Here is a 24,992-nt window from a genome sequence, read left to right as displayed (position 1 = left end):
GTTCAGCAAAGACGCTTCCAGTGGATAAGGGCTTCCCACTTTCAACCCAATGATATATTATTGGGTTTGAAACCCACCTCGGCGATTGATGCATTTTTTTTGGCTTTTATCATTTAGCGTTTTTTTTAAGTAGATTTTGAAAATAACCAGAATAGTAAATTTAAAAATTGTCCACTAAGATAAAAATTTAAAAAATTAGTCATGCTTATCATTTTACCCTTACATATAAAAATTTAAAATTACTCTTTAAAAAATCCGCGCATTTCATACCCAATCGAATTCACAATCGAAATTTAATTTTTTTTTTTGATAAGGAAAGTAAATATTATAGAACGATAAGGCACCAGTAGTACCAAGAAGATTACAAAATCATCGGGGATTCATCATTCGACATCCACCTATGAAACCCAACTCCATCATTAACAAAACCAAAAATTCTACCCCAACTCCACACTCTAGCTTTGATTTCTCCAAACAAGTTTGCACTCTCCCATCTTTTGTTCTCAAATCTACTCTCATTCCGCATTTTCCAAATAAGCCAAGTAGTACAACACCAAAGAGCCATCAAGAGCTTCTTATTTCTTTTCCGGCCACTCAAACTAGTAAAGAACTGGAAGTGCGAGGGCACGTCATATGGCTGCGCCATGCTAACACCGAGCCATTGAAAGATTGCTTCCCATACCTTTGAGGTCTTTGGACAGTGGATCAACACGTGGTTCGTGGATTCCTGCCGATGGAAACAGGCGTTACATCCCACCTCGACTTCACACAACATCACATTTCTTCTCAAGAGGTTGTCACACGTCGGAATTCTGTTCTTCAAAATTCTCCATGCGGTAAGCTTGACTTTGTTTGGAATAGGGATCTTCCACACCTTCGTACTCGTATCAGTTTCTTATTTGATTGTGAATTAAAGTAGTCGTGAATTTGAGTTTTAAAATTTAAATTCACAACTAAAAATAGTGTTAGTCGTGAATTCAAGTTTTAAAGCTTAAATTCACAACTAGGAATATTGTTAGTCGTGAATTCAAGCTTTAAAACTCAAATTAACGACTACTTGAATTCACAACTAACAATAGAGTTGGTTGCGAAATTCGAGATTATAAAACTCGAATTCACAACTAACACTAGCAATTCAGTCGTGAATTCATCAAACTGGTTGTGAATTTTAATTTTAAAACTCGAATTCACAACCAAAACAACTAGTTGTGAATTCGAGCTTTAAAACTCGAATTCACAACCAACACTAATGATGCAGTTGTGAATTCATCTAGCTGGTTCTGAATTCTAGTTTTAGTTGTAAATTCAAAGATCTGATTGTGAATTCAAGAACATTAAATTGTAAATTCATAAATTTGATTGTGAATTCAAAAACATTAAATTGTGAATTCATAGATTTAATCGTGAATTCAAGAACATAAATTAAAATGTTCCAATTTCACAATCAAAATCAAAATCTCACAAAACACATTCCTTTCAAATTTTCGATGGATTTGAAGAAATAATAATAATTATCATTGCTAAACTAAATAATTTATTGAAATAGTCCTAAATATCTCTACTCTTATACGCATGGAAAAAGTTGAAGTTATCATTGCTAAATTTGAAGAGACTTATAATTTACCGACTCAGACACGCAAAAATGCGAAGTTATCATTGCTAAAAGTTATCATGTCTCTCTCTCAAAAAAAGTTATCATCTCTCTCTTATACTAACTCAAACACGCAACAACCAGATCGACAATTTTTTTTAAAAATAATACCAAATTCGTTTTCAATTGCAATACTAACTTCTCTATCTTCAACACACGAAAAAGTGTGTTTATTTCACAAGGAATTTGAAATCTTCATGTAACGCAAAGCAGGAAAGAGAGAGAGAAAGAGAAGGATCGCAAAAGAGAGAGAGAGAAAGAAAGAGAGGCACCTGTGAGGGAGAGAGAGAGAGAGGGGAGAGAGAGAGATCGTGCGTTCAGAGAGAGAGAGAGCGAGAATTTACAAATTTTGAAGGAGGGGCATTTTAGTCTTTTTGCGAAAAAATTGGATAAATTTTTATGTTTTTATCCTATAGGCTATTTTTTTTGAGGAATCCTATAGGCTAAATTTTTCTGTTTTCTTCATATATTTTATTCTTTCATTTTTCTTAATCTGTATTTGCATTTTCTATTTCTGTTTTGTTTCTATTTCAGAGTTGTTTTTTTATTTTCATTTTTTTTTTGCTTAATTTGTATTTTGTTTTGTTTCTGCAATTTTTTTCAATACCTAAAGTACAATACTTGACTAAATAATTAAAAGTACAAATTTTCATAAGTAAAAATAACAATTATCATGAAAAAAGTAATAATTTATAATATTATATTTCTTTATATTAGTAATTACTTTTTATTACGATAATGATTACTTGACCAAATAATTAAAAGTATAAATTGTCATAAATAAAAATAGAGTGGATTTTTAAAATGGCCACTTTCATATTGTAAAGATAAAAAATGTCCACTAAAATAAAAAACATAAAAAATGTCCATTGTTACCAAAATACCCTTCACATTAAAAATTAAAAAAATGTCCACTTTACATCAACCCTTTAAAAAATCCCGTAATTCACAACCAGTGTGAATTCACAACCAAAAGTTTTTGGTTGTGAATTCACAACCTAAATTTAATTCACAGCCAAAATTTTTTGGTTGTGAATTCACAACCAGTCGAATTCACAATCAAAATTAAATTCACAACCAGATTTATGTTGGTTGTGAATTCACAATCAGTCGAATTCACAACCAGAATTTATTTTGTTTGTGAATTCAAGTAGTTGTAAATTTAAGTTTTTAAAACTTGAATTCACAATTAAAACTATAATTTATTTTGGTTGTCAATTTATAGATTTGGTTGTAAATTCAAGAATATTAAGTTATGAGTTCATCGAGCTAGTTGTGAATTCAAGAACATTAAGTTGTGAGTTCATCGAGCTGGTTGTGAATTCATAGATATAGTTTTGAATTTAAAAATATAAAGTTGTGAATTCAATAATATTAAGTTGTGAATTCATAGATGTGGTCGTGAATTCAAGAACATTAAGTTGTGAATTCAAGAATCGGGTTGTAAATTCAAGAATATTAAGTTGTGAATTTATAGATCTGGTTGTGAATTTAAGAACATTAAACTGTGAATTTATAGATCTGGCTGTAAATTCAAGATCATTAATGATCAATTATCAAAAATATATTTTTCTCTTTTAATCTCTCAAAAAAAATTATAAATCATCACTAAACAAAATCAAAAGAAATGAAAATAAAATAAAATAACAAAATATCACATTTCCTTTATTTTTTGAAGTGACATACAACGCACACACAATCAACCTAACTAATTAAAAACAACAAAAAAAAAAATCAAAAAACACAATTTGCAACCAACAAAATGAATTCGAAATCACGAATTCTTGGAAAAACCACAAACAACAAACTACAAATGAACCCAGCTGTCACCGGAGCAACATCTAGAACCTTCTGCTCCTTATTCCGCAGCATCGGATAGAAGCAGCCCACCACATTCTTATCCCTCAACGGCACCGCCGCGAACACCACCGGCGACAGCACAGCATGCACCACATCCATTCCCCTCAGCCGGAACTTGCTCAGCCCCAACGGAGACGGCGATCGACGACGATCGATGGTGGCTGTGCGGCGCTGTCGCTGCGATTGCCGGAGATCTACCACTGCAACTGCGGATGCGCTTTCCACAAGTTGAATCCGACAACTCCAAGTCGGAATAGAGAGAGAGAGAGATAGAAAGAGGCGTCGCGGTGGTGGTGGTTGTGCGGCGTTGCCGCTGCGGTTGCCGGAGATTGAGTGGCGACAGCACGGCGGACGGGCGGCGCGCAGGGAAGGCAGACGAGTGAGAGAAAAAGAGAGAGAAAGAGAGTGGAGAGAGAGAGAAGAGAATGAGAAAGATGAAGGAATATTAAATTGAATTAATACTCGATTGCCCGATGATCGTTTCTTGGATTATTATTAATTCATCAAACAACGATTAATTCCTAACATGCTCCTATGAATTTAACAGCTGCACACAGGTGTTGGGAAAACTTACTTGAGAAACGGATGCACAGATGATTGATGATCGTGTCGAATGATTCAGACTCCAGCTCTGATCTTCTCGACTGTATCCCGCTCAATTCCCAACGTTGGATGGACAACGAGCTATGGAAATTCCCAAGACAGAAAAGCTTCTCACGTTTTTCTGCGCCTCCTCTGCTCTCAAAAACCCTAATTTTATCAGTGTATTTTCCTGAGAGCTGACAGCTGTATTTAATAGAGAATTAAATACGTATGGGGCGCTTCTTTCTTTGTGATAGGCGATTTCTGCCCTACTTGGGCTAGGAGACATTGGGCCAGCCCAGGGACCAGATACAAGGAATAAAGATGGGCCTCAAATAAATTAATTTATCTATGGTCAGCCCAGACCATAATTAATTTATAAATATCAGTTCATTCCACTAGAGAACCGATACTGACTTATCCCTTTATTGCCGGTGATGAGTCGGGGCTTGTATTTAGACTTATTAAATCTCCGTATTTAAAATATCCGACATCCATTAATTAATTAGAGCTCTGACAGCTTAAATTAATTAATCTCTTAATAATTCCTTAAGCAGTACCACTCAATCTTTATTATTACGCCTGAACTTAATCAACCTGCAGGGTTTAGCGTAATAAACCTTATTGAGCTCCTTAAGGGGATGTCATTATCCTATACCGGATACGGGTACTAATACAGATAATCAAATATCATATATTAACCGCTATCACCCAAGATACAGAGTACTCGAGTTAGTATATAACTTTCACCCATAGTAAGTCAAAGTGATATACGAGTTAACATATATATCTGAATACTTATTAGTATTAAGATTTATAAGTCACCGAGATCTTGATTCTTCACTTAAGTCAGATAGAAGAATACATCTCAAACTGTGGTCCTATCAATACGTAATGACGTACCAGTATAGACAAGTAGCCAAGACAAACTACTTCCATCTATACTGCAGCCTAAACCAATAACTTGTCCTAGAGTTATTTCGGCTGTGATCATATTATATCTCTTAAGGTTATTCCAATTATATGGTCTTCTGTGATCTACAACACACCATATAATCTACTTATACAGAGATAAAGAACATACATATGCAATCATGAACACAATCAGATAGGAGATAAGAATAGTGAATAACAGGAATCATTGTATACATGCATAAAGTTCTTGCTTTCAGTATACAAATCCAACAAAAGAGAGAGTACATATATAAAGGAGGATATTTCTGTCTTTTCAATCAAAAAGTAGACAATTTTTATTATTTTTATCTTAGTGGACAATTTTTATCTTTACAATATGAAAGTGGATAGTTTTATATATTAACTCATAAAAATAACTATTGTCATGAACAAATGTAATATTTGTAAACCATTACATTTCTTCATATAAATGATTACCTTTTCTTAAAACAATAATTACTTGACCAAATAATTAAAAATATAAATTCTCGTAAATAAAAAAAAAACAATTATGATCGAAAAATGTAATAATTTTAAAACATTACATTTCTTCATATCTGATGAGGACGAGAATACTCATCAGCGCTGTGCTTAGCAATACAAGTGTATTTTACCTAATTACTAGTACATCCTTCCGTGCATATATTTTATAATTTTTTATTTTTAAATTATGTAAAACTTCCTTAATATCATTATTTACATAAAAAAATATTTACCTTTTAAAAAAAATATTCGATTATTGTTATTTCATATATTTTCATGTACCTATCATTTCTTAAGTCAATTTTCACATTAAATATTTTCATGCAAATATTAATGAAGCAAGAAAACTTTCAGTTCTCAAGTCAATTAGATTACTATAATCCATATGAAAATATAAAAATAATAAAATCCGTTTGTTCATACGAAAAGGATATCATCAATTAATTTGTCATGCGTAAGAAAAAAATTCTTATTATTAGTAGTATTTTTATTTTTTGAAAAGCTCTTAGCTTGTCCATCAATATATAATACGATTAAGGATTCCTGCGCTCTCCTTAATCCGGGGTCCTACGTGGCCTATCTAAGAATTCAAGATTTAAAATCCCTGCAATTCTAGAGCCTCTAGCTCAATTCTCTATCGCTGACGTGGCAATATAATTCCACATGTAATAGTATATTATAAAAATAATTTTAAATTGTACATTTAAGATTCTACACCACCTCCATCTCCATTCTAACGAGCTATCTAAATCTCTAAAACCTCTTCTCTCCCGTCTCCAACCCCTCCACCCACCGCGGCGAATCTGCCCCACCGTGCCCGTCGTCTCCATCCCTCCACGGCTCCACCTCTTCTCTCCCGTCTCCATCCCTCCACCCACCGTTGCGAGCTGCCTATGACCCCCTCCGCGATTCGCCGCGCCGGCACCCATCCTCTTTTCTCCCGTCTCCAACCCTCCACCCACCGCCGTAATCTGCCCAACCGTGCCCCAGCCCCGCCCAACACCGCGATCTGCCTCGCCGTCTCCTTCCCTCTACCCACCGTGCCTGGCCCCCGCAGCGATCTGCCCCACCGCGCCCTGCCCCTCCCACCGCCATGATCTGCTTCGCCAGTTCTTCCTTCCCCCCACCGCAATTCGTCGTCCAGGCTCAAGTGACTCTCTCCTTCCCCTGCTGCGGCGATTTGAAAGCACCCTCATCGATTCTATGACCTTCTCCTCCCCCCTCATCGATTCTCTGACCTTTCCCTCCCCGCCGCCATCAGCCATGGTAAGTATTATTTTAGGAAACAAATTGAATGCGTTTTAGAATAATGAAATTTTGGAAATAAATTTAGTTGTGAATTGCCGCAGGAAACAAATTGAATGCGTTAGTCAACCATGGATTCGCCTCGCCGGCACCCACCGCGAATCGCCACGCCCCTAGATCCCAAAATCCTCACCGCCGATCTGCCCCTCCCACCACAGAAATCGATTTGCCACCTCACTTCCCCCATATGGTAAGTATTAAATGTTTGACTATTTTAAATAAGAATGATTATTATTTTAGAAAGAACAAATTTTGAAATGATTTTTTAACAATGGAAACTTAAACCCTAGATTTTTATGTTAATTAATTTTCGGTTGCTGCAAATTATGTAAATATAGAATGTTTATTAACTTTAGAAAGAAATTTTTTTGGAAAGAATTTTATCAAAGGAAACTTAAACCCTAGATTTTCATGCTTTGTATTTTAATCCGAATCATTGTTCATTGATATAGGACTTTCTTTGTTTCTTAGTCTTTGCCTGTTTCTGGATCCAACCGTCGAAAATCAATTCCAGCTTCCAATGAATCCATCTGCCCCGACTTCCAATGGTAGTTTGATGTGTATTAACAGTCTTTTTAGTGAATAATCTTCATAATTTATAAATATATTAAGAAATAATTTTTATATTTTTTTATATAAATTATAACATCAAATGATACCCGTCGAAATTCGACGGGTTATACACTAGTTTATTTCTATCACACCATGCATTTTCAAGTCTAATACAAATGTAAAGGTTTCTCTAGATCATGATTTTCATAGTTTGCTTCTCGTTTAGACACAAGCAAGAACAAAACATAATAATTCATATACCCTATTAATACTCCCTCCGTCTCACGAATCTTGACACGTTTTTCTTTTTGGGTCATCCCACGAATCTTGACACGTTTCCTTTTTGGGTAATAATTATTACCTTATCTCTCCTACTTTATCACCTTTATCATATTCTCTCTCCTACTTTATCACTTTTATTACCTTCTCTCTCATACTTTATCAATTTTATACTTTATTAATTACACACTTAAAACACTAATCTACAATTTCTTAATTCTCGTGTCGAACCCAAACGTGTCAAGACTCGCGGGACGGAGGGAGTAAAAAACAATATCCAAATGGCCAACGAAATTTGAGTGTTGGTATATGTTTCAAAAAGGGTTGTTATCGAGTATACATGGGAATGGGAAGAATGAAATTTTCAACTATGTAATACTTGAAGGAACACGGTCTCGATTTTGTAACATAAATTACGTACTTGAAATATAACAAAACAGAGCACTAATCATATTGAGTGGAGAATCAATTACTTAACATTAGACAACTACAAAATAAAACACATTGCATTTATCTACACAATCAAATAAGATTATACTATAATAAAGAACAAAGAAACATACCACGTATTACCTAAAGATGAGTCTCAACTTGATCCTGGATGAAGAGGATGAACATGTCAGGGCAAAAGCTCCAGAAACTCTTTAGCACTGTCAGCCTATGAAAACTTTTCACCAGTCCACAATGTTGGGCAATCAAGTGTGACTTTTCCAAACTTAGACTAGCTACAACGGAAATATCTGACCTACACTTTGGGCAATACACTTCTACATTCGGATCATGACAAATGGGTGATTTTAATTGGTTACTTTTTCAAACTCCAAACAATATTAGTTTGACCTCTTAAAAATGTTTTATTGCTTAAAAACCCCACTTATTTTGCACAAAAATCAGAATAACTCCAAAAAATTCATGCATACCCGCGCTTCGCCTAAAATGGTATCAGAGCGGGTTTTTATAGAGGAATTATTTTATGTTTAATTTATTTTATAATTTACCTTTGGGAATTAACCTAAATGGGAGGAGACTCCATAAGAATTGGAATGGATCCGGATGAATGTCCGAGATGTCTGGTATACAGGATATCTTTCCAATATTTGGAAAGAGAAGACAGTCGCCTACTAGGCGAATTACGATGGTATTGGCGATCCCTTATGATCAACATTACCGAGGACGAGGAGACTGTTCGTGAGATTATCACGAACATCCAGGGATATCTTGATGCCCTATTGGAGAATGTCGAGGCCAAATCGGCAAACCGACGAGCCAGAGCCAACCTCCATCAATTACACATTTGATGGAACAGAAGGACAAAGCAGGAGTAGCTTATCCAAGCTACCAAAAGATCGAGCCAAGCTCTTCCGACAACGTCAACTTGCGGGAGATTCAAAGAACGGTGGAATATTATGGCATCAAGCTATATGAACTACCGATGGAAATGAGCAAAATATCACTCAAACAAGAGGAAATACTAAACCTCTTGTGTGATATCAAGAAGAAGGTGGAGGACATCGAACGGCGAAAACCATGTTCCGGGAAAATTCGGAATAAATGGTCCAAAGACCCGACGTATCCACTACCACTCAATACGGCGCCCAAGGAATTGAAGCCGGAGGATATAATTCGACTCGTGAAAGGGAAACAACATGAATAACCTTGATCGAGTCGGATTAGAAGATTTACAAGAGTTAGCAGAATCTTTTGCTAATCTCAATATGGTTGATCTAAAGATGAACCAAGCAGGAGAGGTGCCCAAAGCTAAGCGTCAACAAGCAGAGTCGTCAAAACGAGATGGGGCTCAAGAAGATTCGAGCCACTATCAACGAACCAGACGACGCAGGCCTCAAATGCAGGATACTCCTGTAGGAAAGGCCACACTTGAACCAATCCATCCATACGGATTGATTCTCAACCTCGGTGAAGCCAGTTTCAAAGATTGGGAAGGACTCATCGACGAATGGGCTTCAGCAATGAAGATCGTGATTGCCACGATAGAATATGACAAAGAGGAATTTGTCAAGATCTTCGAGGCAAGTTTTGCAGGCATGGCAAAACAATTCTGGGATAAAGCGGCAACCAAGGAGAAAAATGAGCTGTTTACCAAAACATCAGTTTCAGAAATCCTTGAAGAGGCTACCCATCAGATTAAAATCCATTTTCTTGGAATGGGTTTTTTCGAAGGATCAGCACAGGAAAAGTGCAAAAAATATCGACAGGCACTTTACAATTTAAGATTGGTGGTGCTAGAGCCAAAAGCTCTCGATGAATTTCTGCGCCTGTACACCCTATATGTCCATATGGGGGTAGTTGATGATCAAACCGCCAAAGACCTCTTTTTCACAAAGTTCCCGAGTCCATGGAGGGAGATGCTCATCAACGAGTACGTGTCACCAGGAGATTATCCTCTTGATAGTGCATCAAGAAGGATGTCATATGTCCACAGGAAGTTGTCCGAATGGTGTCAGAAGGCAGCAGACCAGAGAAATCTCAAGAAATTGAGAAGACTCAACAAAAAATCTCCATTGATGTGCGACAACATTGATCTTCCAACAGAGATTGGAGCTGAGTTGTTGTATCAAAGGAGAAGCAAAAAGAAACATAGGTACCAACCTTATGAAAAAATATCAAAGAGGAGTTCTTGGAAGCCAAGAACTATGTGGACCAGACAGAAGGCACGCTCCTACAAATCAGGCCAACGGAGCGGACCATCAAGGAGCCGATTTTCATCCCAAAAGCGAATCCCGGCAAGAAAAACTTTCAGGCGTACCCAAGCCAAAACAAATGAAAGTTTCAAAGATTGCAACTGCTGGACATGTGGTGCAAAGGGGCATATTTCTACAAATTGCCCAGACAACGAGCAAAGAGGGATAAGGAAATTCGAATCTACACCGGATATCGAAGACGCCCTCTACCACCAGGAATTGATACCCGTATATCAGTTCGAAGATATATCCTCTGACGAGAATATATACGAACAGGAAGAAGTCTTTAGCTCTGAAGATTCGGATTTGACCGATGGATCAACCGGAGACGAGTTAGACTAAAGAAGAGAACGAGGTTTTCCACACTCAGACGGAGGATCAGAAAGGATTTACCAGCCATTTTCTGATTCCACAAGAAGAGGTGGTAAAGAAGCTCGTGAAAAAACTCAAGAAGGAAACCGAGGAGGTACAAACATACCAAGGGTTTTCCAGTGGAATAATGAATCAAGTTTTACACAGCTTGAGTCCATTCAAAAGGAGGCATCATGTGTATTTCGGCGTTACTAGCCGAGAATTGGCGCTTCCAATTGAGATAACAAGCAACCAGGTGGAGATCCAACTTGTTCCAGCCGAAGACATCCGTCGGGATCTCAAAAGAATGAAGCTAGAAGTCGCCAGTACGATGAAATGGATTCATATTGGAGCAATTCAGTTGGTAATCAAATCTGCCCTCTCACCTAGGACAGACCAACCAATTGATGTTGCACTCTGCGACAAGAGAATTAGGGATGCCAAAGATTCAGTTCTTGGAGCTTTCTCAGGCAATCTCTATGCCAAGAAGATTATAACCGAACTTTACCCACAAATCGCTTATAATCTACAAGATTCATCCTTCAGCCGAGCCCTGACACTCTATCAGGACTATAAAAGGAAGGACCTTATGACGGGAGGAAATATGCCATACTCGTTGACTTATCAAGTATCGTATGCCCTATCGAATTCCCACCACACAGAATTATTTCTGGGAAAAGAATTTATTGAGGTTCCAGAAATATTCAAAGAAGTAGCCAAGGCGGTCAATCCTAATCGAGTGGAAATTCCCCAGATCAGGGAAATTGATATCGAAGTAGGAGACAAGCAGGTGCTAAACCACAATCAAAGTCTTAGATTGGGAGCACCAAGGCTATCATTCCAAGGAGAAAGGCTGACTTCAAGACATTTAGTAAGGAGTTTCTCTCATTCCTATGAGAGACGAGCAATCCAAGAAGCACCAGCTCCAAACATGAGGATAAAACTCAAATGTCCCGAAGGATGGAGAATGGTTTCCACAAGATTTGATACAACAAAAAGGGAAAACAAGTTTCCTTGCAACACGTTGTATTATTTGGCAAATCCAGAAAGCAACCGATATATCGGAATTTTGAAGGTCGGAGACTTTGAAATCCAAGTCGAAGGCTAAGCCGGACAAGAAGCTGATGTCCTGACCTTAGGATGCGATTTCCTTGACAAATATCAGCCATGGTCATGGAAAGCAAGTGGAATGGAGATCATAATCGGAAACAAGAGATTGCTGATCGGATGACAAGTCCATTCTCAATATACATCTTGGTGGGGATGTTATACGAGAAATTCAAAGCAGAATATTTTGCTGCTTATATGGATTCAGGAGCAGGAATCTGTACAGCAAAACGAGGAGTCTTTCCAGCAGAAGTTGAAGAAGAACTACCTCGAATTGCAGGAAGGGATTTCTCCAAAAAGATTTTGCTCCTATCAAATGGAGTGAAACAGACGGAAATATTGATCGGCGGCGCAGGACAGACACCTTGGTACAAGGTCAAGACTCCACCGATATATTTCCACAATACCGGAGCAGATATATTATTCGGCAATAATTTTCTGCAAATCTTCAAACGGTACACACAAGACAATGAGGCTAGGAGGCTGGTGTTCACAACCAATTGTGATCACAAGATCATTGTACAAAGACTCGAAGGAGCTTTTAATCGATCAATGCCATTAAAATTCCGTAGCAAGCGTGGTGATGATGGCAGACTTCGGAGACCACAAATGATGGATCAAAGGAGATTCAGAGATGTTCTGCTCAAATGCAGAATCGAGGGATTCCCAGATCTCTCCAAAAAGGAAACACAAATCCTCAAAGTATCCTTAATATTACACAAAGATATTAAGGAAGAAGAACAGATATCCATAGCCGATGTCAAAAGGAGGATCCAGAAGTGTTACCATAAGAATCCTTTAGCATGGTGGGACAAGAACCAGCTCGAAGCTTCCTTGAAAGTTAAAACTGGAAAGGAGCATGAGTTTGTAAGGTTCAGATCTATCCTGATGAACATTCAAAATCAACAGGATATGCAGAGTATAATCAAGGAACACCTTGATTTGAAGCTGATCGAACAAGGAAGATCGCCCTACAGCAGTCCGGGATTTCTGGTGAGAAATCATGGGGAGATCAAGCGAGGAAAACCAAGATTGGTCATTAATTATAAATGGATTAATGACATTCTTGAGTTTGACGGATATTTCATCCCAAGCAGAGAACACCTTATCAACTGCATCAGAAGTGCAAAGATATTCTCAAAGTTCGATTGCAAATCAGGATTCTACCAGATTCGCATGGAGGAAGGGAGTAAGAAGTTCACAGCCTTCTCAACTCCACAAGGACATTACGTCTGGAATGTCATGCCGATGGGAACACTCATGAACATGTCAGGCATCTGGAGATCTTTGCGGATGTTTGTCAACAAGAAGGACTTGTGCTGTCTGAAAAGAAGGCAGTCATTGCTACCCAGAAGATGGAGTTTCTGGGGATTGAGATCGATGAATCTGGAATAATTCTGCAAGACCATATTGTAGAAAAGGTCCAGAATTTTCCGGAGGATCTCAAGGAGAAGAAGCAACTCCAAAGCTTTCTCGGAGTTGTCAATTTTGCAGGGATGTTCATCAAAAACCTTGCAGAACACAGAAAAGTCTTCAGTCCACTACTAAAGAAAGATGTTCCATTCATATGGAAGGAGGAGCATCGGGAGGGTATGAAGAAGTTGAAGGAGATTTGCAAAAAACTCCCAAAACTTTCAATACCACAAGATGAGGATGACCTGGTCCTCTATACAGACGCAAGTGATTCCTGGTGGGCAACCGTGCTCACAAAAATCACCCCTTATGGAGAAGAACCATGCAGATACTGTAGTGGTCTCTTTACCGACAGTGAAGCTGTGCGATGGCACATCAACGAGAAAGAGTTCTATGCTATTAGAAAGGCGTTTAAAAAATGGCCGCTGTTTCTACTGGCAAAGAAATTTATTTTGAAAGTTGATAACACTAATGATAAGGCTTTCTTAACCAAGAAAATAGAATCTAAACCTGAAAAGGCTAGATTACTTAGATGGCAAGCTGAATGCCAATATTATGATTTTGATATTGTCATTCTGAAATCTGATGAAAATATTCTTGCAGATTTCTTAACAAGGGATGGAACCAACTAAGGTTGACACCATCATGGATAACCAGAGGCAGCTCCTGGACAACCTGGAAATGCTACAACAAGAATGGCAAGAGTGCTTACTCCATGCCAAACAAGCGAGAAGGATACAAACATATGATGAATCTAAAGTGTCCAACCATATACGAGAATGTCTCAAGAAGATGTTAAGTCTTAATGAGGCAACCCACAAGCCGCTCCTGCGCGGGATCATGGCCCCCATGATCGAAGCAGGCATTACCGTACCGGCCGGATTACCGGTAGCAGGGGATTCAAGTACCCCTAGCACAAGTTCTGAGGCTAAGGTGTCAAAACCGGATCCTCAAGAAAAAGTTGTTGCTAAGGCTTCACCGCCCGAACCAACATGTCAACCCTCCACCTCTGGGGTAAAAGAGGGAGAGATCAGTCTTAGGCCATTGACTGGCAAATCTAAGATTGATATTAACATTATTGAAATTTCTCCTGTGTGGCAGATATACCAGTCCAGGTGGGAGAAACTCAACACCAGAAAGGGACTCAATCTGGGCTATTGCCGGGTTGAGGTCGGAGAAAAATATCCTCGAATCTGGATGACCACCGGAGCCAATCCTCAGGAGGTCAAGAAATGGTATGAATTCGGGGCGTTAGCCTCAGTTTATACTACATCCCCAGCATTTAGCGAAATCAAGGGTCTACCAAGGTGGATCCAAGAAATAGTCTATGATGCGTGGGCTAACAACCAATCCCTTAACCGGGGAGACGTCCTGGAGTTATATTTTCTCAGTGCAGCTCCAGAACCAGTAGGCAAAGGGAATCATGAAGCTTTCCATTTCATTAAGCTTTGGAGACCTGATACGGAGGCCTTAAACCGAATTAAGGCACCCAATCATGAAGTTTCCATTGTCACAACATTTACGGAGGATCAAATCTCCACAAGACGTGCATGGGGACTATGGGTCTGTCTCACAGAGATGGACAAAGTAAAGTACCAATTCAAGTTCTCTCATAACTCAGGACTTGGATCTTTCTTGTTAAATTCCATGACAGGAAAAACTACAAGCTTCACGGAGAAGGCCTTCGAAGAAAAAAGGCAGACTCTCTGGCGAAACAAGGTGTCGGGAAGCAAAGAAACCTGTCACAAGTTCTGCAACATGGCTCATTTAGGCCATTGGACAAATCATATCTGCACGGAGTGTCCTACGCAGAAAGAATCGGAGTTCGGCAAAGGCTTCTTTCCAAAGCCTAACAAGAAGAAATTTCGGTCCGACGATGTTGGGAACCTTGTGGAATATCCTAACCCTTATTTTGATGATACCAAAATTCATAGGACTTATTTGTAATAGACTAGAATCGTTTTGAACTCAAGTGTTAGAGTTCGTTTCTAGTTTAGTTGCGGTGTCGAAGACTGAAGAACGAAGACTGAAGATTGAAGACTGCAGATACCAACTGAAGTATCAGTTGAAGAATCAGTTGAAGACTGATTATTTAATGCGCGCAATGGACTGATACTAAAGTCAAGTATCAGTTGAACATTCCTCCTAGGACTGATCTTCCAACGTTCAGAGGAATCCACGTACGCACAAGTACAGCCGCATTAAATGCAGAGATCTCAATATCTTATCTCTGTAGAGGTCATTCCTATCTGGTGGTTACTTTTCAGAGATGTCACATCTCCTGTCCATTAAAGAGAGCCGTTTCCACACAGACAAGGAACCTCGAAGATTGAAGCCTCAGCCCAAATTCGAATTGCTCTCCAACGGAAGAAATCTTGAGGACGATTTACGCCAACGGATCTATTCAAAAGTTCTCCTACAAATAGCGATCGAGGATCACTTCAATCTTCACCGATTCAACGACATAAGCTGAAGCTCTGCCGAAATTGCTACTCAGCCTAAAGCTTAACCGCCCAAAGCTTGAATTGAAGAAGAAAATTCCAAAGCCAAAATCAGTCACTGCTGATTACATACATTCTCTTAGACTCTAGGCATATATCTGTTTACCCAGAAGCCAAAGGTCAAACTTGCTTCAAAGAACTTGTTCTTTGTAAGTATAGTTGGCACTCGTTTAAACCTCTCCCCCATAAGAGTGTTTGAGTGGTTCGGAGTTCAGGAAGGTACTCTGAACTCTGAGTGAAAAGTCTGAGCACGAGGTGTGCTTAGCAGGGAAATCCTACGCGAGGTGTGTGGGTGCTGAAGAGGGGTTATCTTCAGTTTACGGTTGTGTGCACCAGGCAAGCACACGGGTACGGTTTGCAGTGCACCAGGCAAGCACTTGCGGAGTGGATTGTTGGTCTGATCAACCAGCCGTGGATGTAGGAAAGGGTTTTTCTGAACCACGTAAAAGTCTCTGTGTTATTTACAGCTTTCAGTTTTACATTCATACTTGTGCTATTTCAATTGATAAAACTGAACACTGACTAACAGCAAAGAGAAACCTTAATCCAACAACTTGCTCCACCGAGGCTATTGCGAAACTAAGTTTAATTTCCGCTGCGTATGATATCAATCTGACTGAACTATCCTCTGATAGTAAGGAAGAGCGATATCATCTCTATCTTTGCAAACACGATTGAAGCTCTTATTTGAATCAGTTAAGTTCCAGTAACTTAACTGATAACTCATTACTGAAGAGCTTTCAGTATCAGTCGTCAACCCTGTTGTTCAAAACTGATTTCAGTAAAACAGGAGTCTTTGTTTGCGTGTAAAGTTTCCTTTTAATCTCTGACTGAGATCCCTCTGATTGAGGTCAGTAGATAGTCATAAAAATAGCCTATAGGTGTATTCCCCCCCCCCATACACCTATTCGAGACCCCCCGGACCTAACAGACGAGTATGAGGAGTACAAGACTCCACGTGGACGAGCACCTCGGGCACCAAAAAATTAAAAGGTCCGATAAAGAAAAGGGAGTCATGTGACTCAGAACAGGAGGACCACCCACTAAAAGAAAAACGACGAAAGTGGGTGGATAATAATGCAGGCCAACTCCCACTGACCAAAGTGGGTAATTCTACAGGAGTTCCACTCATCAAAAGAAGACAAAGGATGGTGGAAAAGTTGCTGGCCCCTCACAGCATTATCAGTTGAATAATGGAGTATGGGACCAGAAAAGCACTACTCACCGAAAGCAGAAGACAAGGCTGAGTGGAGGAAAAAGCAGATGGACCTCACCAACCATTATCACAAAAGGATAAAGGAAGGTTCAACTCCATGTGAAGGCACTAACTAATGTCGGCAATCATGTCAGACAAAAGAAGGTGGCCGTCACCATCTAAGTTAGCTGGCCACAAAGAAGGAATCCAAGGCCAACTACCCAGCAATTATAGAGGGGATCAAACCTCTATATAAACCCGAGCTCTGGAGAGAAGAAGACATCGAAAATTTCACAACACTTTCACACACTACACTCTCTCTCTAGAAAATTATCTTTGTATTTTTTTAATTTTCTGTTTTCAAAGTTTTTCAATTTTAGTTTTAGTTTCTTTTTATTTTATGTATACAAGAATTAGCTACTAAGGAGTAGCTAAACAAGTTAGTCTCCTCCCTGAGGGAGAATTTTATGAAATAAATTAAGTATTTTATAATTCCTCTATAAACGCTTTGTTTTGCCCAATTTTCCGGTTTAGTAAAAATTATCTTTCATTTTTCAACAAAAATATTTGACGTCGGCACTTAGTGAATGAGGAAGGTTGCAACCATCTCTTGCGAGTGCGTGGTTGGACGAAGCCTGGAGGGCAGACGGTCCGTAAAACGCGACGAGAACTGACTCCTGAAGAAGACCAGTCGACGAAAGGTATAATGTTGATTTATGTTTAAGATTTATTTTGAAGTGTTACGGAAGCATGTTGGGTTATATTTTGTTTAAATTGCATGTTTTATAATTGAAGGGTTGCTCTGTCTGAATTAAAACTATAGTGGGGCTTTTTGGTATTTTGAAAAATTATAAGGGGTTGATTTGTGATTAATGGAAAGAGGGGATTGGAAAGTAGCCATGTGTCACAATCCTAGCAGCAATGGGCATTGCCCACGGTGTAGGGAAGACACTTCCAGCCACAACGGTGACCCCGAGGCGGGGTCACCAGAAACGACAAAGTGGGGAGATTGATTAAATTAAATAGAAAGTCATCAAAAATTGATGACCTGGGGGATCTGCCGCCCCAGAGTCACGCCCTCCCACTTTTCTCTTTCCATGCCACTTGTCAAATTTTAAGTGGTAGATTAAATATTTGAATAAACAAAATTTTATAATGTTTTTTCTTTATAAAAAATATATTAAAATTTTTCTTATTTTTTGCTCTATAAATAGAGCCTAACTTCACTATATTTTTACACCCAAACAAAAACTCTCTCTTTCTTCAATTCACTATATTTTCATTATGGATCCAAATTATCCCAATTATTATTATCCAAATTCTCAAAATCATCAAAACTCCCAAGATTATCCTAATCCTCAAGATTCTGCAAATTTTTCATCTTATCCGACTCCTCATTTTTTTCCAAATTTCGAAAATCAACCAAATTATCAATTTTATGAATCTCAATTTTCTCCAAATCTAAGTCAGATTCCTACATCTCAAAGAATTTCCACACCAGAAAATGTCTCCCGTAATTTATTTATGGGTGTTCAACAACGCCCAAACAAAAATCATAAAGGGGCAAAAAATGTAGCTTGGTGTGTAAAGGAAGATGTTGCCCTTATGTCATCTTGGATCTATGCTAGCGAAGATAACATTCGAGGAAAAAATCAAAGAGGGGAATCGCTTTGGGCACGTGTTCATAAATTGTATCACAACACCCAAGCAGAAAATCCAAATGAGCTCAACGAACGAAACATTGAATCGATGAAAGGTCGCTGGAAACGTCTTAACGAAAATGGAAACAAATGGGTTGCTGCTTGCAGGGAAGCAAATGCTCGAAGAAGGAGTGGCATGAGCGACAACGATGTTGAGAAAGAAGCTCATTCCATTTACGAAGCAGGTGGAAATAAGTTTCTAGATTTGGTTGTATTTAATGAAGTTATGAGTAAACATCCCAAGTGGAACCACCCATATTTTTCGTCGTCAAAGTGAAGATGCTGATGACCAGGAAAGTGGTGGCAGTTCGAAAAGATCAAAGACTTCGGAAGATGGGGGATTTTCTATCCCTTCTAATCTAGAAACTCCAACATCTGAACAGTCAACTGCGACTCGTCCCATTGGAAGAGATAAGGCAAAAAGGAAAGGAAAAGGTAAGGTCTCACAATCTGAATCTACTCATGAATCTGCTGTTGCTGCAGAACTTCATGCAATGAGACTCATTAGAGATGCCGAAGCTGAGTTAATAAAGACTCGAATCGAACTGGAGCGCGAGAAGTTGCAAAGAAACGCAATGAAGATGAAAGAAAAAATGTTGCTTCAATTGTTGGCGAAAGATCACTTATCTCCAGAAGACGAAGAGATGAAACGTCAACTAACTAAAATTGTGTTTGGAGAGTGAATGTATTTTAATCATGTGTTTTCTATCTAATTTTAGTTTATGTACTTTTTATTTGTGTGCTTTTAATTTGTATGCTTTCTATTTGTCTGATTTTAGTTTTCGCAAATGTACTTGTTTTATGTTTAATTAATGAAAAAGTATATTTCATGTAAACTTGCATAGCATTGGATCCGTTAGGTTCCCAAAGCATTTGACCAATTCTGACAAAGCTTTAAGTGCAGTCACATGCACTTGTCATTTTTTCCTATCCACATGCACTTGTCATTTCATGTAAGCATTGGATCCGTTAGGTTCCCAAATGACAAAGACCAATTCTGACAAAGCTTTAAGTGCAGTCACATGCACTTGTCATTTTTTCCTATCCACATGCACTTGTCATTTCATGTAAGCATTGGATCCGTTAGGTTCCCAAATGACAAAGCTTGAAGTGCAGTCACATGCACTTGTTATCCCACTTTTCAATATTAGTCTATAAATGCCAGATGAAACACATCTCAATAAAACACAAACACATCTCAATCTTTGCTCGAGTATACCTCCACCCTATTATTTTCCATTTCTCATACAAATATGTCTGTGAATGAAAACTCTTCGGTTGATTCAGACTCAAGTTCTGATGTTTCCCATTCCAATGAACTTGATGAATGGAAAGAACGAGTTTATCAACAAAATCGTCAACTTGATAGCATCATCCAAAATATGATCATAAACAATCATAATCTGATTGTAGGAAATCAAATTCCAATAGCCAACAGGAGATATTGTCATAGGGAACGCGAGTTTGGTGCAGAGCGTTTGATCAACGACTACTTCAGTGACAGCCCAACGTATACTCCAGAAATCTTTCGGCGGAGATTTCGCATGCAGAAATCGTTATTCATTCGAATAGTGGAAGTTGTTACTGCTAATGATGAGTTTTTTCAACAGAGACGAGATGCCACCGGCAGAGTAGGTCTTTCATCATTGCAGAAATGTACTGGAGCCATGAGGGTGTTGGCGTATGGGACATCTTCCGATGTTGTCGATGAGTATCTGCGAATGAGTTCATCTTCTACAAGAGATGCTTTAGTCCATTTTGTGGAAGGTGTTATATCTTGCTTCGGTGGTACGTATCTCAGAAGGCCTAATGAATAAGATTTGGCAAGGCTGCTCTATGTTGGAGAACAACGTGGTTTCCCAGGCATGATTGGCAGTATTGATTGCATGCATTGGGAGTGGAAAAATTGTCCTAATGCATGGGCCGGCCAATATACTGGGAGAAGTGGAAAACCAACGATCATTTTGGAAGCTGTTGCCTCTACGACTTGTGGATATGGCATGCGTTCTTTGGAACACCAGGTTCGTGTAATGATATTAATGTACTCCATCAATCTCCTGTTTTTAATGATGTCTTAGAAGATCGAGCACCAAAGGTTAATTACGTAGTGAATGGCCGTCATTATGATATGGCATATTATTTAACTGATGGTATATACCCTTCATGGGCTGTATTTGTCAAGTCAAATACTTCCCCACAGATCCGCAAACACAAGTTGTTCGCTCAACACCAAGAGTCTGTCCGAAAAGATGTTGAGCGAGCATTTGGAGTCCTACAAGCTCGATTTGCATTTTTACGACGCCCATGTCTTGTTTGGGATAAAGTTTTGATGGGAAAAATTATGATGGCTTGTATCATCATGCATAATATGATAGTCGAGGATGAACGAGATACCTACTAAAATTATTATGATCCAACAGAATTTTTTATGGATACACCTACAAGAGTACAAACAGAAGATGACGAACATTTTCGCTATTCTACTAAACGTATTGCGAGCTTGTCTACTTATATGACTAATAGAGATCAACTTCGCAATAGAGAAGCTCATAGGACTCTTCGAGGTGATTTGATTGAGCACATATGGGAAAAATTTGGCACTGACAATTAAATATGTAATTTGTATTTTCTAATTGTATTTTAAAATTTCACGTATTGTACTTTGATATATTTAATTCCAGTTGTGTGTTTAATTCTTGTAATCTTCATTTGTGATTGAGTTAAATATCAATTATAATATATGACAATGTTTAATTATAATATAATTACAATTTTAAAATAAAAAATATTTATTTTATTTATTAAATATAATAAATAAATTTTTAATTTTAATTTATATTTTATTTTAGATATTAAGATAATTTAAAAATAAAGTGAAAAGAAAGAATATGTAGGTTGGGTTGGTGTCACCATTGGGAGTAAAAATTATGTTAGGTTGTGGGTTGTGTAGGTGGATGAGAGAGAAATGAATATTTTATTAAAAAGTGAAGTAAGGTTGGGTTGGGTGAGTGTTACGACTGTGGGTAGTCTTAAGAGTCACGCATCCACTCGCCATCTCCCATGTTCAGATTCAATCATCATCTCCCCAACAGAGTCAAAGACTTGGAGGATCCCATAGCCACCAAGTGCAGAAGAAGCTAGATACAACAATATGATTTCATGATGTCGAGATACAGATACAATTTATTACTATTTGTTAGATATTAATTACATTTACAATTCAAGCAACCAATAATTGTCCATGCCTTCAAAAAATTTCGTCATTCTCTATCAACACTTTCAACCTGAAAATAAATTCAAAATCATCAACTAATATGAGATAAAAAAATCATCAATTAACCTGAGATACAAAGAAATTATCTAAAATCTACAACGTAAAGAAAATTGGAATATTGAAAACCTCAAAATTCCACCAAAATTCATGAACTTTCGTATAACTTTCAAACTTCACCTATAAACACACATCAAAACCCTGTATTTAACAAAATTAAGAAATTAATTAAAAATTTAAAGAAAGTGACATAGAAAAATAAATTATAAAAGAAATAAGAAAGGATGATAGTAGTTTATCTATCGGTTGACTTGGCGAGGGAGTGGTGGTTTTTTTGCCGGCGAAGTCACGATTCAATGATTTGGCCTGATGAAATCTATATATTATATAAAACATCAGTTTTTAACGGTAAATTATAGATGGAAAAGCAGAGCTCACAATGATGGCGTTCCTACTGTGGATGAAAGGTAACAGAGGCAAAAGGATTGGCGAAAGATGGTAGCGGTTGTCGCTTGTTGGAAAAGCATAGAGTAACGGAGGCGAAAGGCGAGGCAGAAGATGGTAGCTGTTGTCGCTTGTTGGAAACACAGTGAGTAACGGAGACGAGAGGAGAGGTGGAAGATGGTAGCGGTTGATGCTTGTTGGAGAAGTGGTGAGAAGCGACTGGGTTACTTTTCATAGAGTTGCAGTTACTAAATTTATTGGAAAATAGGTAAGGTTTTCTGAAGAAGATAAATATATAATTAACCCACTAATCAATAAAACTGATTAATGGATTATGGATCCATAATTATCTCAAGCGCAAGTAGATCACGTTTTTTTAAATTCCTTAAAAAAATTAGGGCAAAAAATTTACCGTTAAAAACTGATGTTTTATATAATATATAGATTATTGTTATTGTTATTATTATTAAGTAAACTAACCAACGCATGTTTAACTAAAGACTTGGGATAATAAAAGAAATACGATGGGCCTACGCAGTCAAAGATACTCGAAGCTCCTGCGCAGCCAAAGGAACCCGAAGCCCCTGTGCAGTTAAAGATAACGAAGCTCTCGGCATTGAAGGCTCAAAGTTAGAAGTTAGAGTTAAATGTACTAAGGCACTAAGGGGCTTTAGGCCCAAATATCGAAGGGGTGGCCTTAAGGCTTTAGGGTTTATTTCCCTACTTATAGATAGAAGCTTAGGAGGAGTTAGGGGGCATCTTATCTTATTCTTTCATATTCCACTTGTAACATAAACACTCAAAAAGTATAGTGAAAAACCCGAAGAACTCCCGTGGACGTAGGTCTTGATGACCGAACCACGTAAATAATGTCTCGTTTATTGCTTTATAGTTTAGGTGTTGATTTCAATCTTTATCAACTGGCGCCGTCTGTGGGAACAAATAAGTTAAGGCGTGAGCTTAATTGATTTATGGGTTCTGTTCTTCCTGTTGTTTTTTTTCTCAACATGGATCTGTGGTGGGTGAACATATTTCTAGCTAGATCTCTGGGTATGCGCACAAATCTGAGCTCCCTTCATATTTTTGCATGAGAAATTTCTTGGGGGTGGCAGAGTGAAATTTTTGTTACATGATGGGTTGAAGTTTTCATTATCTGATGAACCTATGTTGTGTTTACATATTGTTCGTGAATCTTTGTTCACTCATTTTTCTAAGTGATGTTCGCGTGATGAATTTGCGGGGGGGTTCTCTGCTGATGTGTTAAACGCTTTTGTCAAGAGGTGTTTATGTAATACAACCATTGCGAGTTCTTTGTTGGTGTGCGATTAGAGGTTGATTTAATTGCTTAAACTCTCTCCTTCCTGATATTACTAATAACTAACGTCTGTTTTCTTTTGTGATGATTACTATACTACTGAGCTCCCTATCTTCACAATGGCCTTTGTTCATTTTTGAGATGTGATGATGATTTTTTAGGTTTATTTCCCAGAAAAACTTGATATTCCTCATGAATATTCATGAGGGAGGGTTTTCTACGCAACTTTTCTCTTTGATGAATCCGTACATTTGATCCTAAGTTATCTTATGGGCTAAAGTTCGTGGGCCTCCACGAATTTTTTAATTCAAGGATTCTTTCAGGGTTTCCCTAGGGTTTTACGGGTCCCACTATCACAGTCAGTAATCATAAGGGACGAAGAAATAAGGCTGCGCAGGACGTCTGCACAGGAATCTCTGCGCAGTAATAACTGCTTATATTTACATGTCCTAACATTTTTACACTCCAGGCACCGATAATGGGAAGTGATGATCCTCATCGGGATCTAACCAAGGACTTCGACATGGTCGCGGGAGATTCAGGAAATGGGAAGGCTGGGGTTCCTTCGACTCAGGGGATTAACTTATCTGAATTCACTCCACCGGGATTTACTACTTTCAACAATCCAGCTCCGGGACTCGCCATGATCACTTCGGGGACAGCGCAATATTTGATCAGAATGTCAGCGTAGGCCAGCGTAATGCCCACCTCCACACCGGGACTTCTCAACATCACAATTACTGAACAGATGTTAGCAATGCTTAACTATGCCACAACCCGCCAGCTGGCGGGAACACCGCTCCCTCCCATCGTGCCAATTACACCAAGGGAAGAAGAGCGGGTGATACATAAGAAAGCCACCATCGCGCCTGCTCAGGAAAGAGAATGTGAATTTAGCACCAAACAAAGATTGTATTTACATTGTCTGATCAATAGTCTCGACATATTTTCCCATTCTTGTTTGTGCATGAGCTTTATTTTTTACATGAAAATGTCTTAAATTTTGGGGGGTATTAATCCATACTATTATGAGATATACGTGGGTAAGGTCAAGTCAAAATTGATGTTAGGATAGGTTGTCTTTATTCTCAAAGCTAGATTAATTTTGGGACAATTCATATATCATCATGTTTAGCAAGACGAATTTTATTGTCAGTGATTCATAGTATGTGGGAGTTTGACTGCCATTTTGTTTATTCATTGTGACAGTATGGATTTATTGGGATATGAATACTTTACCAAGCATACTTCAGTGAACAGTGCAACTAAATTTTCTATGTTATCTATGATGATCTTATGGCCCTGTTAAAAGGGGCTCTCATGTTTT

At 38.2% G+C, this 24,992-nt stretch overlaps 1 protein-coding gene, 1 long non-coding RNA gene and 1 pseudogene across 2 annotated transcripts; all 3 read left to right on the top strand.

Annotated features, from left to right (window-relative positions):
* Positions 1 to 6,286: 6,286 nt before the first annotated feature.
* LOC131011418 (uncharacterized) lies at positions 6,287 to 7,385 on the top strand. Its single transcript, XR_009096913.1, has 3 exons — positions 6,287 to 6,796; positions 6,880 to 7,025; positions 7,288 to 7,385. It is a non-coding gene; the product is annotated as an uncharacterized LOC131011418 (long non-coding RNA).
* An 11,299-nt stretch (positions 7,386 to 18,684) lies between these two features.
* LOC131008076 (uncharacterized) lies at positions 18,685 to 19,318 on the top strand. Its single transcript, XM_057934976.1, has 2 exons — positions 18,685 to 18,843; positions 18,929 to 19,318. The coding sequence occupies exons 1-2, from the start codon at positions 18,685 to 18,687 to the stop codon at positions 19,316 to 19,318; spliced, it is 549 nt and encodes a 182-aa protein (XP_057790959.1).
* Positions 19,319 to 19,888: 570 nt separating this feature from the next.
* On the top strand, positions 19,889 to 21,328 carry LOC131008075 (uncharacterized; annotated as a pseudogene).
* Positions 21,329 to 24,992: the final 3,664 nt, after the last annotated feature.

The sequence above is a fragment of the Salvia miltiorrhiza genome, chromosome 2, assembly GCF_028751815.1.
Source record: "Salvia miltiorrhiza cultivar Shanhuang (shh) chromosome 2, IMPLAD_Smil_shh, whole genome shotgun sequence".
NCBI lineage: Eukaryota > Viridiplantae > Streptophyta > Magnoliopsida > Lamiales > Lamiaceae > Salvia > Salvia miltiorrhiza.
This window is presented reverse-complemented; position numbering and strand designations above follow the sequence as displayed.